Consider the following 19,643-nt stretch of genomic DNA (forward strand, 5'->3'; position numbering starts at 1 on the left):
TTTATTATGATGTTTTGTTCATTTCTTAGATTGCTCATAATCAAAACCAGTCAAAATGACAAAGTGTCAAGAACATACTCTACTAGAGATGGAAGCGAATTCATGTAGCTTTCTGTGCTACAGTATGCTCTCAAAGTGTGATAAATAGTACTAAGTCTTCTCAAAACTTTGGCTATAAGCTGTGAGATCACAAACTTATTGTTTCATAGAGTTATAATTCTAAATTTTTGAGTATTATAATGAAACAAAGACCATTTCTGACAAAAACTGAAATGTAATATATTGAATGCCCATATAGAGTAATCTGGAGAAAAGTACTGTAAAATCACTTAGGAATATACTAATAGTGTACAGCCAGGTACAATTAGTGTACAATCTTCATCATCACATGGTTTAGGTACAATTAGTGTAAAATATAGCTTTAAAGCAGGAATTACACTTTTAAAATCCATTTTGCCAATATAAAGAAATATTACTGAAAGGAAATCACACAGGATTAAACTCTCCCTCCAAACACACAATTGAATGAATTTGGAAAACCAATTAATTTAAAGACTCTTGAGAAAAAAAGTTTATATTTTGCTTGGGTATTATTTATCAGGACAACACCATTATTGGTAAATTTACATTTTTAACATTGCTCCTATACAATCACTAGTTAGTTATTATCAAAGACTATTAAGAGCAACATAATATTTATTTTTTTTGTTGTTATTAGAGAATAAAGTCATTGGTTTTTATGTGTTTTGTTCTAGAGGGTTGCATTAGAAGTTATTAGTACATCAATATCCATGGCAAAACAAGCTGAAATACTGCTTATGAAATTAAATAGTACATCTCAAAAAACAGAACTTTGGGGAGTATAAATAAATACTCAGCTGCACATGGACTGGTTTGTAAAGTATTTAAGTAATTTAAACAAGAAACTATGTTTAAAACACATAAGTTATTTTTTAATTTTCCACACAGAGCAGGAACTGCATTGTTATTACTCAGCTGGGAATGACAAAACTTTCAAAAACATGTTGTTTCATGAAACTACATTCTACTAGAAACTAAGACTAGAATGAGTCAAAAGGCAGTGGTTTTTATTTTTTTTTTTCTTTTAGGAAAAATCGATTCAGACTAGGTCATCCATAAAGTTCCATTTAAAGACAAACTGTGTGTAGCTGAACCCAGAAGCGTAACTTGACTTTGCCCTAAATTTACGGTGGAAACACAGCACACCCCATCCATAAGGGACTGAGACATCTCACACAAGAAACAATGCTGCAAATTTATTTTCTTTAGTTTTAACTTTTTATAACCTCAGCTTTGTTTATCCCACATAAGACATACCCGGTAATAAGCAATCCTTCTAGTTCATATACTATACAATTGCAAGTAAAACGAGGGGCATGTGAAGTACAAAAAACTCAAAAACACTAGCTTACATTGGGTAGACTTAAAATACTGCTCAAAGTAAGTGGCTTTTCAGCTTTTTACCTCTGCATTTTGGAAATCTTCTCTGCAGTACAAAGACAAGCAACGAATGGAGAGAAAAGCAACTCCAAAGCAGGTGGAATGAAGAGGCACATTAGTAGAAGAAACAAAAAGGAAATGCAAATCAATCGGGGAGACACTACTCCAACCACAAAGTCCAAAGAAAAAAGTTTTGCAGGTGCTTCAGAAATGCATGCTGCTGTCCATCCATCCTAGCTGGGTACATGAATCATACACCATACTGTTTAGTAGTCTGAATTTATAGCATCAATACAGAGAGCACATCTCTTGTACGGCACATAATTACTTGCTCCAAGGAGCTTACAATCTAAGTTCATAAAAAAGAATGCATCAAGTGGCTGGATCAAGATCAAACAAATGGAGAAGACAGGGAAATAATTTTATAAGGGCTTAAAGTCGGGTTACATTACTGAGGTAACTTCTGAACATCATTGGCAGTGATGTTCTTAAGACGTAAGTAGTTTTTCAGTTAGAAGCTCTTCTGACCATGAAAAACTGGTTTAAAATGTACTGAATGATACATTAAAAGTAATCCACAAAAATTCTTAAAAATAGACTCATTGGTAAGACAAAAATGTTCAGATTGCGTAAGTTCTTCTCGAGACACTAAGTTGCCATTCTACTAGAAAGATATGGATGCTACAAGAAATTCATATGTACATGTGACATTTGAATGTAAAAGGCTTTTTACATTTAAGCTAAAAATGTTAAATTCTGATTTAAGAATCCTGCTGCTACACATAGGCTTCACACTTAAATATTAATATGAAAATAACACTATTTTTAAAATGTATTTTAAACTTTTAAATAAACTATGGACAAGATTGTTGGTTTGAAGTCAACATTCTTTACTGTAAGTGACCTGCTTTTCCCAGTTTTTTTAGACACTGTTCTTGCTACTTGGCAGTTATAATAAAAGTGAGTAGTCTTTCAGCTTTAAAGTTTTTACTTTTGTTTTGCCTAGTTATATCTTGTCTTTTTCAAGTCAAAATCTTGCACTTTATCTACTAAATGGCAAGACGTCATGGAAATGCAATTTATATGTAACCTTTGTGCCCATTTAACTATCATTTCTTAATCCTTTTACATGCAAATAAAAAGTACCATGCAACTATGACATTCATGTCTTTCATACCAGTGAATCTGCTTTGGATTACTATATACATAAGCCATCTGCAACACTTCCATGACATTTGAATAAAAAGTTGGAATAGTTATAGCAATAAAAAAAATTAACCGTAATGATTCACTCTGTATGGAATAACCAGAAAGAGAAATACTTCTTTTTCACTGTAACAAACAGCACATCCAGCAGAAAAATCTGACTTGACCTAACCATTTGGAAAGGAAGCAGATGTTAAGAGAATTTAATTCAAGCACAGAAGCGAGGCATTAAGGATAAGGAGTGCTAATAGGTGATCCATTTAGTTTTAGCTTTGAAAGGTAATCTCAAGGAAATCAAACCGAAGTGAAGACTTATAAACTACACATTTCTTTAAACTCAAATCAGCACTAGCATTTACTTCTTAGAAGCTACAACTGAATTAGATTTACTTATGGGAGGATACAAAAGGAGTATAGCCACAGATTACCAAGAGAATTTTATAACTTCTGACCAACAGCTAAAAAATGGAGGAAAAAAATGGTCAAGGGATTATGATCAACTGTTTCTTATACATGCCCCAGAATTACAAAAAAATTCCCTGCAGACCTGTATTAAGCCCCTCCCACCTATCTGAATGAGTTTCAATTCCCAGGTAAAGATGAATCAACAAAATTAAAATATTGTGCTGTTTTATTGGTGTAAAAATCACACAATTGCTAGTTCTGATTCTGCAGAGATACATCCATGCAGTTAAACATCTATGATCCCACAGCCAGAAGAAGCCATTAAATAGAATATCTGCTGTTAGTCAGCAATTAATGCAAATTTACATATGAGATCAAAGGTGTGTATCGTACAATATACAACAAATCCTAATACAGTACATCAACCTGAATAGCAGGATACACTCAGGGAACTCTGTTAATAGTGAAGCCTGTCTATATGCCAGAGAAATAAGGCCTGGAAACAAGATGACAGAAGGTACCCCAGAATTCCTAAGAAGCAAACAGTCTGAGGTTTTTTTGTGTGGGTGGTTTTTTTTGGGGGGGTTGTTGGTTGTTTTTTAGGTTTTTCTTTTTTTTTTTCTGGGAATCAGAAGTTCATAGAGGTACTGACACATTACTTGACAATACAATTTGTTATAGTGAAAACTGGTGGGTGTGATCTGTTATTAAAAGGTAATGTGTGAAACATGCAATTACAAGTGGTGCTTAGGTAACGTGTAATTAATACGTTGGGGTTTTACACCCAACTATTTTCACAAAGAGGAGGATTGAAAACAAGGTGTGTTTGACAAAATGACTGATTGTACCATAAATCTTTGAATGCATGCGGCTGAATTGGAATCATGAATGGAGAAAATGTGAACACCTGGCAATCTGTGGTTACATAGTCAGTAACATATGCAACAAAAACAACCGAATCCAGCTGATATGGCAGTCGGCCTGCAAGAACTCTGTCAATCTGAACAAATTGGTTTATTGCAAAGAGGCAGGCTTCCTAAAATTGTGAACAACTTTCCAATTGTGAAAGGCAGCTTAGGAAGTAACATTGGCTGATGACAGATTGCTAGTTTTTCTCTTGTCTGGCACAATAAAACAAATGCCATAGTGAAAGAAGAGTTTGTGCTTAAAGTCAACTGATTAGCAATTCTCTTCTGCAAAGATGTTTCAACGGGAAAAAAGAAACCACTAAATAATTCCAGTTGGAAATTTTGGCGACAAATGCTGCAAACTCAAGTCCCACAAAGATCACGGATGCCCACAGAAAATGATGTGAGAGGCAGTGTCACATTCAAGGAAAAAGTTTTTTTTTTTTCTCTGCACTGAAATTAAAATACTTAAATACAAAAGTGGACAAATTGACAAAACAGAACCACAACATTTAATGTAGAATAGAGTGCACTGAGCTAGATGCATGGATCTTTAAATAGGCTTTGAAAACAATACCCCTTTCAAAATTAGTAAATTCACAGTTAACGGCAGTAGGCTTAGAGGTGAGAAAAGGGTCGAAGTTGTTCCAGTTGGACTTCCAGGGAGATTCTCTCTTCAAGAACATCCTACAAAAGAAAGATTTTTCTACTGACTATCCACACAAATGATTGAAAAATTTCCTCATGCAATCAAAACCGGTAAGTGTCAGCTTCAGTTCTGACAAGGGTCTTTTCTAGAATCTGGAGAACTCTTTCCATAATCTGAATAGAAGACTGGTTTTGCTAGTAATTAGTTATAAATGAAAATCACTACTTTGCTCAAAGATTAAGTCATTTAGTATTTTAAAATTTCTTTCAAGTCACCAAACCCACAAAGCTGTATCCATTTGCAAACCCAACTATAATATCATAGAATCATAGAATGGTAGGGTTTTAATAGTCTTATTAAAAGTCTAAAACATGAAGGGAGTAAGCTTTCATCTGAGTTGAAGGACTGGGAATGCACAATTTTTCCCCAGTTTTTCCTCTTGTGAATTTTACACACCTTGACTCAAACAGTAACAAGTGAAATTCAGGCTGGAGTTTTTAAAATGGCCCTTATTCCAGTCTAGACAGTATCATCTTCATTCCTGTTTACATTTAAGTGTTTTTTTATTAACCTGATAATTAAAAATAGAGATTTTAAGGTAAGAGAAAGATGTTAAGATGGTGCCTACAGATAAATCCAAACTGATAGTAAGTGACCTAGACAGAGGTGACTACTGTTGTTTTTAATGAGCAGAAAGCTTTGTATTCCAGATTATTGCATTTACTTGAAAATATTAATATTTTTATTAAGACTTTAAGGTTTGCTTTTTCCTCAGGAGAAAGCAAGCCACTTCAGCTGCTCATATCAATACTGTTTTTAAAGTATCTGATGATCACAACAGCTACCCCAAATTATTAGTACTTAAGTTAATATTTGTGCTTTTTTGTTTTTAGTGTAGCTGAAAGGAAGTTAATATACCAAAAAACTTAGTTTTTATTAGCAAAAACATCCTTTGTAATTTCACAAAGCCTGTCACAATTACCTATATTCTATAATCTATAAAAACAACTAAGTATTTTATATCACTGTCCTCTACTATGTATAGCACTGGTTTGCAGGGATGCCTGTTATTGTGCATTGCTAACATCTTACCTTCTCAGGCTCTTCTTAAACAGAAAAAGATTATGATTACCTTTAGTTGCTGTTGTAGTTCACTATTCAGTCTGGCCAAAACAGTGTTGGTTTCTTTGTTACGTCTGATTGATGCCTGAATTGCCTTCTTGTCTTTCCCCACTGATCTGAGAAAAATATATTAGAAGTACTGGAATAAATTCGTTTGCTTATCTGAGTATCTCACAGAGTAGAATCCTCTTCTCAATATTTTTTTAACTTGTTACACTGTTAATTTTCACACTTCTGCCTGGCTCAATTAACTTTGATTGTCTGCATGGAAGCCACATATACTTGGTTTCAATGAAACAACACATATTAAAAATTTTTAAGTCAGTTTTCTGCAGTCCAAACACACTGTACCATATCCATTTACCTCAAAGTGACTAATGTAATAGTCTGCTTTCACACTAGAACACAAAGACTGCACATTTTGGATTGTTCATAGCAATCATTATTTAAAATTAAATACTACATCTTAATATTTCCATCACTTATTTCCAATATACTTGTAGAAGTTAAAAAGAATTTGCTCTCCAAAATTCAAGATCTCTAAAAGGTCTCTCAGTAGTAGAGGCCTAAGGGTGATCTTGCTTGTTTTTCTTCAACAAGCACATTTACACCGTTAAACTAATTCAGACACACTGGAATTGTTAGCAACTCCTGGAACAGAAAGCGTGTACACTGTTTAAATGTAAACTTTCCAGTAACAGATGTATTTATACACTTCTTGGGTTACCTAGGAATAGATGGCTGTGAAGCAAGAACAGCAGCTATGACACCTGTTTTCTGTGTATGTTCCTCAGCTTCGGGTCTTAGCTCATCTTCTGATTTTAATCTTCTGCGAATTGGCTTTGGTGGTGGAGCAAGTGGGGTAGTGCCTTTACCCTGAAGAGGAAAACATGGCCTATTAATTATCAGAAATTGCATTTTACTTGGATTATAACCTGGTAACTTGCTTATGTTACATATTCCTAAAAGCAGTTACTGAACTAACTGATCTTACGACCCATCAGATATTTTCTGATGGACACCTAGCTGCATTCTCATCTAGTCTGGAAAAAATCTGAAGTGCTAAATTTTACCCTCTGGTTAAAGGGCAACAAGTTGCTATGCTCTGACAAAAGTGGCAAGCAGAAACACAATAGTACAACCAACAACAGCAAATACACAACATCTCAAAATCTCCTTCCTCCCCTCAATTATGTGTCTGTAATTAAAAAAAAAAATAGCTGTTGTTAACCAAGTTCTGCACTAGAAGTTTTGCTATGTTTAAAAGACTTGAACTTGTACAAGTATCTTAATTTTTTGCTCTCTTGAGAATAAAGCTAATCATGAACATCTGATGCAAAAGTTTACCATACGTGTGACTATTTCAAGCAGGTATGAGACCTAAGAAAACTAAGTTCAAGTGGAAGTGTTTAAAGTTGCTGTTGCAAATGAAAACAGATGTATAATTTCATATACATTAGACAACTGCGCTCTTCTTCCAAGTGTACTTTGCATACCGCACTAGTGGGGACATTAGCAGGTGTTTTGTCTTCAACTCTTCCATCTGCTTTGGCAACTCTTAGAGAACTTGTAGAATCAGAGGGTTTTTCAACCTGAAGGAACATAAACTACATTTAGAAAACTACTTAACAAGTATTTAATTTGGTAACAGTTGGAATAAATGCTGTGTTTGTGATGCAGGAAGACAGTTAACACCTAATATTGCAGTTCATGCCTTCTTTAGAAGCACAAGCTGGAATACAATATATGATATCTGCGCTGGAGCAAACCCACTTAAAACTATCCTGGTCACAAACACCGTTTTGTTGTAGGGGTAGCTTATGGAAGAGGCAAATAATTAAAAAGCTGTACTTTCAGAATAAACAGTCAGACCTGTCTTTTGAGATCTAAATTAAGATTCAATACACAATCTTGAAATCCCTCAGAAAAAAAGACAAAATAGTTACTTGAAAGTACTCTATTCTCAAGCACTGTACTCTGGATGTTGGAAGATCTCAGAATAAAGTAAAATCCCCCGTGTTGTGAGGCAACATATAAACTGCTATAGCTATTTCTGCTATTACATTATCACCATTATCTGTTATGACCACAAGTTAATCCCTCCAATGGAACACTGCTCCCCACTCACCTCAATGCAAAACAATCAGCAAGCTTAACTTGAGCAGTTTTCAGTGGCAGCTAAAGCTAACATAGCTGATTTTGCAGTGAGGTACATAGAGAGTGCTCATACGGTTCTATGTCATTGACCATTGGTTCAAGGAAGCAGGAATATGCTGCTGACAGTTGGGAAAACTTTAAAGAACCATAGGTACTTTTCCAACTGAGGATGCAGAAGTGTCCCAGAGAATTTACAATCTGTATGAAGGCTCAAATTACTAAAGGAAAACATGAAGTAATTAATATAATGGCAGTAAGCTACTATGACATCAACAGGAATAAACCCTGAGGCTTCCAAACATTTAAGTCCTATGTCTGTAGCAGGAAACAAAGTTTGTAAATATCTCTAATCATGTATTATAAAAGGATGCCAGAGCTCTATTCACATCAGCTCTTTGTCCAATGTCTTTGAACAAAACAAAATTAATGGAACTTTAGCAGATGTTTATGATACTTGACAGTCATCTCATTTAATAAGACAGACTACTTTAAAACTTACCAGTAAGTCATTTGGAAGGCTGGCAAGAGTAAGCAGAAGAAACATTTTGCCTGTGCTAAGTCTTAAAAGTTGTATTTACTAGCCTGTAAGTGCACAAAAATCTTTTGAATTGCAATCAAGAAATGAGAAGACTTTATTCTGCTTAGGTGTTTGACAATCAATAAATAAGTGTAGCAGGGTTATATGTAAATGCTTCCTAGCAATGGATTGGGACACTATTAAAAAACACAGCGTTCAAACAGTGAAAGTAGGTTTTAAGTCTCATAACTCTTGGTTGGTATTAAGAAATTGACAAGATCTTAACTTTTGCTCACCTGCAAGACTTCTGAGTGTGTTTCAATTTCATCTTCTTGTTCTTTGTTTACACCTGAAACAGCAAATGCCTCAAACTGGCTGAAGTCTGCAAAATTTGGCTGTTCTGGTATTTGTTGAGGTGAGGTACTGGTATGAGCTATTAGGCCTTCAGCATCTACTGGGCGATGCACATGAGGACCTGCACCCTACAGTAAAATAACAAAAATATTTAGTGAGATGGTTCTTAACTTCATTATCTGATGCAAAGAATCTCACCAAACAAGAGTTTGTGACAGAATAGTCAAGAGTATTTCCTTTTTTAGTGGACAAAGATTAATGTCCTGTTACTAAGACAAAGTGCATCTCATCCAAGACACAAATAGATAGATAACTCTGTGTTTATAACACAGAAATATTTAAGAAGTTAAACCTATATAAAGACATGCTATTTTCCAGAGAATGAGACCAAAGATTGATTCGCTTTAGGACTGGCCAGACTCATTGGACAGTAGATGTTTCTGCTGTAACACAGTCCAGCTTGATTGTCATGCCTGATACAGATTTTCAGTCTAGTTTCATAAGAAAACATGCTTATGTAATCACACTGTATGGAATATGTCTGTCATTGTCTCCTCTTTCCTTGCAGATGACTTCTGAATCCACTGACTGACTTTGATTGCTGGTAACTGAGATTCTAGCAAGTAGCTGTTGCTGAAAACAAACCCTGAAAAGCAATTTTATCTGTTCCATGCTGCACAATATTTGTGCAGCAGACGAAGGACTCAGGTAATTGAGACAAAGAAAAAACAACTTTTTCAAGATTTTTTTTCTACCAAATGAGCTAACTGAACTGACTCAGACCAGGACTGCAAAGATCCTTTTGGGAGCAGGCACATTATGTAAACCTATACTCTGTGCCAGACAGATGGAAGACAAATTCGTATCATGCAAAACATTGGAAGACTGCTCTCGCAGTCTGTTTTGGCCTATTAGCTACACAGGGACAGGTAAAGAAATATGAAAGTGTACCTTTCCTATCTTTCCTACAATTCAGAGCTACAGAGCCACTCATTTCCTCCTTAATCTCTGCTTTAATTCCTTCCTATAGTTCTACCAGAAACGTCTTTATTCAGGAAAGGATAACATTTGGCTATTGTCTAGGTTTTGCTGTCATTCACATCCTGGCAGTTTCAAAAACTGTCAAGCAATACTACTCATTTTAGAAAGAAGTTAAAATTCAAAATTGGATAAAAGTGGTGCACCAAGTTAGAGTATGATTATTCAAATGTGGCAACATCACCTGTGAAGGCTGTGGTCTTGGAGGCACTGCAGGGGGATAGGCAACAACTCCAGCCTGTTGCTGTCCTGTAAAAGAGGCATCGCATTCATCCACGATTGTTACTCTTGACATTACAGCACTGATTTTTTTACTTGTCAGCATGAAGAAAACATGCATTTTGCCTACATATTAACCTGTCATATTGAAAACCATAATTGTAGTGTCATCTCCTTTCAAATTTGCAAACAGATAAAACAAGGAATTAGAACAAAAATTTTTTGTTTGTGCCAGGATGAAGTGCAGACATTGTCATTCTTTTCTGATCTTCGTCCTTTTATTTCTTTTATGCTCATTATACACTTTTAACATTCTCTCATACTTAGTGAGCCTGAAAAGTAGTGACAAGTCCGAAAATCCTTAAGCAGAGAATCAGAAGTGACCTTTAATAATTTCCTCCGAAGTCAAATACTTAACACTTGTCTCTAATACACCTGATACCAAAAGAAATACTCTTGAAAGTTTGCTGAAAGATGCAATTCATTGCATGTGGGTGCACTACTGAAATGTTATTTCTTGGCTTAGTTTCCCACATTCACCTAAAGCACTACAATGCCAGCATTCATCATTTACTTCTGAATTATCTGTTTAAGGTAAGTGGAGTAAAAATCAGAATGCAAAGAGGAAGAGTTAAGCTTTTTTGTTCAGAAGCACGTTTTTAAAAAAACATTCTAAATCTTTCTTCAGAGGAAAAAAACCTCTGCTTCAGGAATATATGTGTTAAAAAATAACATACACAAGGAACATAGTATCTACCTGGTGTCACTGAAAATGACCTGTTCAAATCTAAAGATGATGATCGAGAATGAGAAGGATGAGGCCTTGGAGGGGGTGGTGGCGGCGCAGTGTTATCTGGAGATGTACCTGAATGTGATCTGCAAAACATATAAGCTTCTGTAGTGATCATAGGCAGCTACAACAGAACAAAAACTCAACAGTTCTTCAAAGTATGCAATTAAAAAATAAAGTCTGACAGATGGAAAAGAGCCTTATTGCCATTGATTATGAAGACTGCAAAATCAGTTTCAAACTTCTGGTATTCTTTGATTTCATAATTGTTTTAATGTTTCTAGTTTCTTAAATATCCATTATCCAAATTATTTTTGTATTACCACAATTCATTTATCTTTGGGGAACCAAAAGCTCGACAAACATCCCAAACAATGATAGTTCAAGAACAGAGAATCCTAAAGATGGTAATTCCATTCAGATGGCAGACACTGTAATTTGCAAAGTATGTAAGACGTAGTCAACACCTTGATTGGGTTTTAAACAGGTTAGGCTCAATGTCGTTGAAGAAAATATTAAGTTTCTGTTGGACCTGCTGCCTCTGTGTATATTGATCTCAAGAAGTATCTCAGTGTACAAGATAGCTATTCAATTCACTGTCTGAAATTTTCCAAAACTATATACTTGGCAGCAACTTCAGAAATTTTAACTCATTCTTAGGTAGGATCACCATCTAGTGGATAACTTTTGTAAGTTCATCGGACACACATGCAGAAAGGATAGAAAGATGAAGTACTACACTATGAGCCATTTAAGTAGGACTTGCTGTACATAGAATTTTTGTACAGCTTCCATTTAAAAACAGCTTGCAGAGACTTACTAATTAGACCAATTTGAACAAGACAGATTTAATGAATCACTAACATGAATACAGATACTCTGTTATTCAACTCAAATGTAAGTAATAAAATCTTTTCTATAACTGACTTCTGTAATATTATTCTATAACTATTACAAGATATAAAACCAGGAGAGGTACAAGGTATTTAAGTTTCACACAAAACCTGAAATTCCTGGAATTCCTGTAAGTTCAGATAGAAAATTGAGCTATAGGAATAGAAAAGTTTGCTTTCTTAATATGCACTCCAGGACAATGCTTAACCCTCTGCATAACTGCATAATCCTCCAACTGATGAAATATATAATTACACTGACTTCTAGAGTCATCCCTCTAGATAGCCTAGTAAAAAAGGCACAAGTTGGATTAAAAAAAGGGAGAAAGTGGTTTTAAGGATATTTCTGAGGTGTCAATATCTTGACATAGTCTTGCCAGTTTTTGCTTTTTGAAAATACAAAAAGTACTCTGGACTAATGGTAGGCTTAAGGACAACCTCACATCTATAGATACAGTTGTAACTGGTAGAAGAGTTATCAGTGTAAGGAAGCAAAAATGGGAGTGGTGACAAAATTTCCTGGTTTGACACCACCAGAACTGCCAGATCTGAAGAGATCTGTGCCAAAATGCAGCACTCATCAGAAAGCTTCACTCACCTACTCCAGTTGAACAAAAGAACCCAACCCAAAATCTGAGATGAAAAGAATATGTGGAAACCATCATGTGGATATAACAAAACCATAAATAGAAGCAGGACAGATAATCAAATGTGCCATTAAATAACATGAAAGAAATTTTCAATCTGCTGTACTGAGAGGTAGTTGCAAATGTTTCTTTGCTATTGAAGTCTCCCTAATTATTTTTGTTTTGAAACTTGCCTCTGAAACTGACTGTAAGATGGTTAATGGCGTAGGGGTTTTTTAATCCTATTCAGGCAGATTTAATGGAACAAATAGCACCAGCTAGTGCAGCACATTCTCTTATGTCAAATGATGCAGTTGTTGATTATGTGCTTGCATAGCTTCTTCCAGTCTCTTCATTTATGTTTGGCCCATGACTGCTCTTCATTTTGTAAAAGCTCATTATTGAAAGAGATTGAGTTACTGCTATGATATTTATGTTTTATTCTTCTCTCATGTTACAAAGTCTTGTGCCTAATGGATATTTTTTGAAATACAAATAAATTGGCTTCAAATAATATCACGATCTCCTGTGCTTGCACTCCCTTGTGTGTAAGGAGAAAGTAAAAATTGCTGACTGAATGTGGAGTTTCGATTGATTGCCTAATCCCAAACAATCTTTTAGAGTACATTATTTTTTTGAATTTTCACTTTACATGCTAACAGGAACAGTATACATTGTTAATGCATTAGAAAACAGACTGTCTCCAGATTCCTGAGTGTTAAGAATTTATTTAGCCATCATTTTACAAGCTCGTTGTCAAACAACCAGAAGCTCAGAACATGCTTTTTTCAACCTTTTTTTCAGTTGATATGTTACTGACCGTTGCCGCGTTACAGTGCTTCCAATTTGCTCTGCATCTGAAGTATAGGAGTCTGAACTGCTGTAACCATCTGCTGGTAAAAGAAAGCACAAAGTTTCATATTTGTTTTCCATCATTAATTAACAGATATAGGTAATACATCATTTAAAATATCCAATTTTTATTTTTAAAAAGAGTTCATGTCCTTGTATTGCTTCCTTGTTAGATACCATCTGGGCAGGACTCAAAATCCTTCAGTCTGAATAACTGAAGGATACAATACAAAGCAACTCCCCTTGCCCAATACTACGAGTTATTGGTTACTACTGGGAAGTACTGAGAAATAAACAATGATAAGAATGTTGTATTTGAAATACAAAAAGGCAAAATTCATGAACAATAATTTTTAAACACTTGAAGTTCTATCACTTCAACAATCTAACCAACAAGAATAAGAGACATCCAGAAAAGAAAAAGAAAGCAAGGTATAGGATATACTTGATTTTAGAAATGCTGAAAGACTGTCACCAACCTTAGAAGTCAGAAATAGATATTTATAATACACAGATGAACTCAGTAGCATTGCTACTACTCTAACTTCTGTACCTTCAAGGCTGGTAGTCAGCTCTGTTTTGGACTAAATCTTTCAAAAAGCTTTCAGCTTTTGGTTAAGATAGTCTATAAAAAATAATGATGCTATTGCAGCATCACATAGACAGTTTCCTTAACAATATTCTTATCCTTAAAAGCTGTGCAAAACCTTTTTTTTTTTTTTTTTCTGTAGAAATGAGGAGTATCACCAAAATAATAAGATTTGTGTGGAATGAATGTAGACAGAAAAATGGATCTCAGAACAATTTATCACAAGGGTTGATTGCACAGCACCTGGTAAAGCACAATTCAAGGTGGAAAGTCACTGGACTCATCTGATTAATTATGAGTAAAGAAGAAAATTGTACCCAAGAACATAAAGTTCTTTTCTGAATTACCCAGTCTCAAAGGACTACTTTTAACATCAACCAGAACTCAGAGACAAGAATCCTGCAGAGAAGGCTGTTTAGCAAGATTTACTTTATTGTTTAGCACAATCTTACCTGTTACCCCATAGTCTCCCTTAAAACTGCAAGTATATTAGTCTGGTGAAGTTAGCTTCAGACCTTTACGGTGCACAGTCAGTTGAAGAATATCTTATTTCAAGTTCATGTCAGATTAGAAGTTATTTTGCAGGTTTGTAAGTGTGTGTCTATTCAATGAGGACTACAGAGAATTACAAAATGATATCTATATACATTCTTCGGAAAAAAATATGAGAGAAACGTCTACCATGGGATGATGTTTAAGTTTTTAAAGATAAAGAGAGAAAATTAAGTTTTAAGAAGTTAGTTATGTGGAAAATGAAATTATCTCTCTCCAATATGAACACCTCTAGAACTGGGTATATTTCTCAATAACATAACCCAGTCCAACAAGAATTCATGTAATCAGACTTATAAAGAAAAAAACAGTAAGCCCTTCTGGACCTAAAAGTTTCACATTATTTCAGCACAAAATTACCTGATTTATACTGGTAATAGAAGAAGTATTTCTAAAACAATTTCAAAGACTTGGACAGTAAACAATTTTAACAGTTACATAAGGTGAAGGATGGTCATATAGCAAATGTAGTCTTCACAGTGCACCAATATTGGCTAATTCCTAAGTTTGAACACAATCTTAAATCTTCTAACAGAATTATATTTCACTATTTCGAATAACATAGGTGCAGTCATCAGGTAAAGTTCCAATTATGAAGGATAAAGAGACTTTTGCAATGTTGTTTTCTTTGTAGTCAGTTACGAAGGAAGGTAATTTAGATTATCCTTTCCTTCAGATTGCAGCATTCATGATCTTGTTTACATAATTTCGCAAGTGTTTAAAAGAACATATTCAGAAAACAGTCCTTAATAACATCTTAAAGTAGCATGTTACTTTAAAATTAATTTGTTAAAACAGTAAGTTACATTTGCTTTTACTTTTACTTGCATAGTAACAGTTTCAACACTGTGGGTGTCCAGCAGTTGGAAGAATTATTGATGAACCTTTCCAGTTACCACTTTCTGAGGTTATAAAAATCCACTCCCCTTTGTTCCAAATCACACTGCTTGCACAGGAAGACAGCTGTGCAGTACCTACGCCTACTGACTTCTTTCTTATCTCATGCAATGGAAAAGTTTGTCCCTGCCTTCTGGCTTATGTAAGATGCTATTTACAAGTTCATAACTTCCAGCCTGAATTACTATTGATGTAAAGCACAGAATATAAAGACAAAATGCTAATTTGTCAACATCAGGATGCTGCTTATAACTCCCTATATTCAAATACTATTTCAATACATTGATCCACGAACAGTAAACTATGATAAGTAAAATAATTACCCTTCATCTAAATTTTTGATCAATAAAACACTAACAATTCTGTGCTCCTCTGTAAAATGCAGAAAAAAGTAGATGACCTAATGAACAAAATATTCTAGAAGAAACATCCTCAAGAATATCCATCCATGAATTAGCACTTCCAAAACAGCAATGTATATAAAAAATATCCCAAAGAAAAAACTCATTTAGAAAAGGACTTGCTTAGGTTAAGATTGAGACTCCCAATTCTCAAGTTAGTTCTGAAACAGCTAAACAAAGCCAAGCAGCTAAAGCCAAGACCGGAAAATGAGTCCACCCCAACAGTTCAAGGAAGCACACTATAGACATTGTCACTGATTCAACACAGAACACGATCACTGAAGAACATTAAGAAATGTAATCATTAAGACAGCACGTCTGCATGAAAAAAACATTGTGTTAGATTTACAGTGTTTTGGAAAATGTTTTGAATACAGGATATACTGAAAATCAAAAAGGCTATTAGAAGCAAATAAACACTTGAAAAGCTGTACCTACTAAAGAAATCTAGAACGCTACTGTATTATCTTAGTAGCTAACTCTTCAGAAGACATGTGGTTCTGAGGAAGTAGAAAGCGCTTTTATACTTACTAACTGTATTTCCAGGTGTAAATTTTATAGATGAACTAATTTTGTTTTCTTCTGGGAGATCAGGTGGTTTTACAAGTAGAGGACTAGTGGGGTTAGCATGATCTAGATGGAAAAATAAACATAAACAAACAAATGTATTCAAACTCGCCTTTAATTCTGAAATCAACGCTTTACATTTGGCACATGACTTCAGGAAATACTGGAATACTGGTATATATCTATAAATTGAGACTCCACTGTTCCTCAAGGAAAAATCATTGTGCTTATTACTGATCAGAGTATTTAAAAAAAAAAGGCCTGCCAATACTCACAAATGCTGCCAGCTTTCAAAAACTCAGTATTTCTGACCACAGTAGAACAAGCTTTAGCAATACAGCCTATGTTCTCCATCTTCAGTCTCCTTTAGTATTTAATAAGGAAATCTAAATCTTCTCCTGGAGACCCAAGTTAAATATGAAGCTCTTGGACTACTATAAGCAATGATAGATGGTGAAATCCTCACTGTAGGAAATGGTCAATTCAAACTTTGCACTTCTGTGAATGGACTCTTAACTCAGAGAATCTCATTACTTATGCTGGTTACAACTTCAGATATAATATTTTAAGAAGAAAAAGGTCCGCATGTTTAAGGAAGCAAAGCCAACTGTAATTGTACAAAACTTTCCTCATTAGCAAGAGAAAATATCCTACCACTTCCAGTTCTTTTAAGCTCCATTTCCTGCATGTGGATTTTGCTTGGAGTCATTCTTATGGGAACTGGGTGCACAATTGCAGTATCCTGTGGAGGAGATCAGAGTCAAGTCATGCTAATCTAGTTTTAAGTTGTTCTATTTATTGTAAGTCTCTGACAATATGCAAAATGTCATTTTGAAATAAAAAATATCATAAATTGATTTTCTTTCTTTATAGAGTTCCAGGGAACTGAATATACCCATAAACTCAAAGCTCTATATATGGAAGTCTTTTTAACAAATTATAAAGTGTAATCTAGTATAGTACTTAAAAAGAGCACTAGAAATTTTTCTATAGTTGTGTTGTAAACAGGACCTCAATTTTACCAGCTTTCCACCCCTTTTGGCATATCAGGTATCTGTTACTCCAACCATATCTTCAAAAATAAAACAACCCAATCAAAACAACTCACAAAACTCTACAATTTCAAATCCCACTCCCCTGCTTTACTTAGGACGACTCTGAACATAACAGCCTCTTTCAATAACATAAGTAATTCTCTATAAAATAGGTAATTTGTAGTAGTTTAAGACAAATAGCTTCAGGAGTTTTTAAAATAGTAAAATATTCTGAACTTTAGGAAAATAAACCCAATGGAATCTATCTCTAGATAGGCATTGACTTTTACACATGGTGTTTTCTTTGTAGTTCTGTCAAGAGACTCCATTTTAATGTACTTTATGGACAGACAATTCCATTTAGTTTGGAGATTTAGAGTAGGTATCTTAAAATCTCAGAAATTTTACATCTGTTCATAATTAACCTAAAGAAATGAAGAGGGCTGTCTGAGGATGTTTTACCGTCATCTACATTCAGAATATACGAATGGATGGGACAATGACAGCAGAAAAAAAATTCCCAGATTATATTCTGCCCCTAGAAATAACAAGAAGTTTCAAAACTACCCTTGTATCAGAAATTTTACCTGACTACTTCTGTAGATCAATTTCATCAAGCATAATACATTAATATTTTCTAAAACTGTTTAAAGTGTCTTGCACTACTCTCGTTGCAAATAGAAACTTTTTGAGCAACTTCTTGTCACAGCTACACCAGGCTTTAAGGAATAGTTACCACTTTAAAATATATTACTTCCACTACACTGTAATGGGATTATCATGCAAAGTTCACTCTTGCCGTAGCTACTTCAGTCCTTTGCTGTAATCTAACATGCAGGAACTGCAAAACTCACTTCTCAATAGCTAAATGGATTTTCGTGTAATGTAGTTAATTCAGACCATTAATCTGATTTTACATAACAGTTCGGATTTTCACTTACAACAAGCAAATTACGTTCCCATATCAGAGAATGAATGCACTGTTTTATTCTTTTCAATTATTTTTTACCTCCAAAGCAACTACTTTTCCAACAAAATGAGAAAAGAACTGGTCTATAAATTTGCTATTTAGTTAGTTTTTAACAATTGCTCGAGAAAGCTGATACTGTTCTTTGGAAAGGAGGAGTTGTTCAATCAGTCCCATGTATCATTGTTGAGACTGCTAAAATAAGAAGTTAGTATACTGCTACTGAAAATTTACTGCCATTTGTTCTTATTTCTACATGAAAATAAAGACTCTGAAGCACCTATTCCCAAAGTCTGTTATTTTAGCAAGCAAAAAGATGCTCACCATTTTTAAAAGTTTCTCTCAATTACAAGCATTAGAAGGAAACAACTCAACGTCATCTCCTAGCGTTTCACTTTAAATTTCACTTTATACATACATGCATACACACAAACATAAACATATATATAGCTCATATATACATATATGAGTTTTCCATATATTATTGCCATTATCCTTTTTACATAATCAATGTATGGGAAAAAGATTTCAAACTTCAGATTTCTTCCATTCATTATGTGTAAAAATAAATTACTATCTTACTGTAGAAAGAAGACAATGATAGTTTTTTTACTAACAATTACACACAGTAAGAAACAACTATAAACTGACTTGTACCATGTTTACTTCACTTAAACACAAAAATACACTATATTTAAAAAAAAAAGTCTCTTGCAGATGAAAAAGGGCTGGTTTTTAATTTAACAATGACATTTTCATTTGTTTCGAATGTTTACTAAAGACAATTCTGAACAAAGGCAACAGTGCAGTTTGAATTCTAGCTTCCAGCATCTAGAAAAGTTATTTGCCCATAGCGTGAACTATGAGAGTAGAGCACTGAAGTATTTAAAATATATGCATATTTATGTATTATATCTTTTCAGAATCAACGTTTAATACTAAAAGCTGTGTATTATGTACATCTATTATACTTTGTTACACAATGAAATGGATTCTAACACCATAATTAATTAAAATGGGTGGTAACAGTGGCAATGAAATCTGTAAGAAAAACAAGATGAAAGCAGAAGCGAAATACTGAAGTAATTTTAATGCATTTCAGAACTGCTTCGATGTAACAAGCTGTGAAGTATAAAACTAGCAGAACTTGACACACTAGTGAATTTCTGTAACTGATTCTGTAATTTCTTGAAACACTGTAGTGAATTTCTGGTTTAAACTTGGCAAGATATTTAACTACTTAATTCTTCAGAGTACTCACCATTGAATAAAGCATTAGAACAGCGTAAGTTTAGCTGGAGAAATATTAAAGGCTTACTAGTAAGTAACTTAGTGAAAACATTAATAGTATGAAATACCACATCCATTAAAGCCTAGCAGTTTTTTCAGCAAAGCTGGCATTGTCAATTCCTATAAATTTGTGCAAACCAAGTCCTATA

General features: G+C 34.3%; 1 protein-coding gene across 10 annotated transcripts in view; it reads right to left on the reverse strand.

Annotated features, from left to right (window-relative positions):
* Positions 1-1,261: 1,261 nt before the first annotated feature.
* REPS1 (RALBP1 associated Eps domain containing 1) overlaps positions 1,262-19,643 on the reverse strand; it is a 67,447-nt gene continuing 49,065 nt past the window's right edge. For 5 of the 10 annotated variants that reach the window (XM_061990798.1, XM_061990793.1, XM_061990800.1 and 2 more), the window contains 10 exons: positions 16,858-16,945; positions 16,168-16,269; positions 13,166-13,238; positions 10,794-10,912; positions 10,002-10,066; positions 8,722-8,907; positions 7,248-7,343; positions 6,479-6,627; positions 5,762-5,867; positions 1,262-4,667 (listed from right to left, as the gene is read on the reverse strand). In XM_061990798.1, the coding sequence (XP_061846782.1) occupies positions 4,599-4,667; positions 5,762-5,867; positions 6,479-6,627; positions 7,248-7,343; positions 8,722-8,907; positions 10,002-10,066; positions 10,794-10,912; positions 13,166-13,238; positions 16,168-16,269; positions 16,858-16,945 (1,053 nt within the window). In that variant the 3' untranslated portion in view covers positions 1,262-4,598. Of the gene's footprint in view, positions 4,668-5,761; positions 5,868-6,478; positions 6,628-7,206; positions 7,344-8,721; positions 8,908-10,001; positions 10,067-10,793; positions 10,913-13,165; positions 13,239-16,167; positions 16,270-16,857; positions 16,946-19,643 lie in introns of those variants that run through there. The other 5 variants (XM_061990797.1, XM_061990794.1, XM_061990801.1 and 2 more) reach the window with 4 other exon arrangements.

Source organism: Colius striatus, chromosome 2, assembly GCF_028858725.1.
Source record: "Colius striatus isolate bColStr4 chromosome 2, bColStr4.1.hap1, whole genome shotgun sequence".
Lineage (NCBI taxonomy): Eukaryota > Metazoa > Chordata > Aves > Coliiformes > Coliidae > Colius > Colius striatus.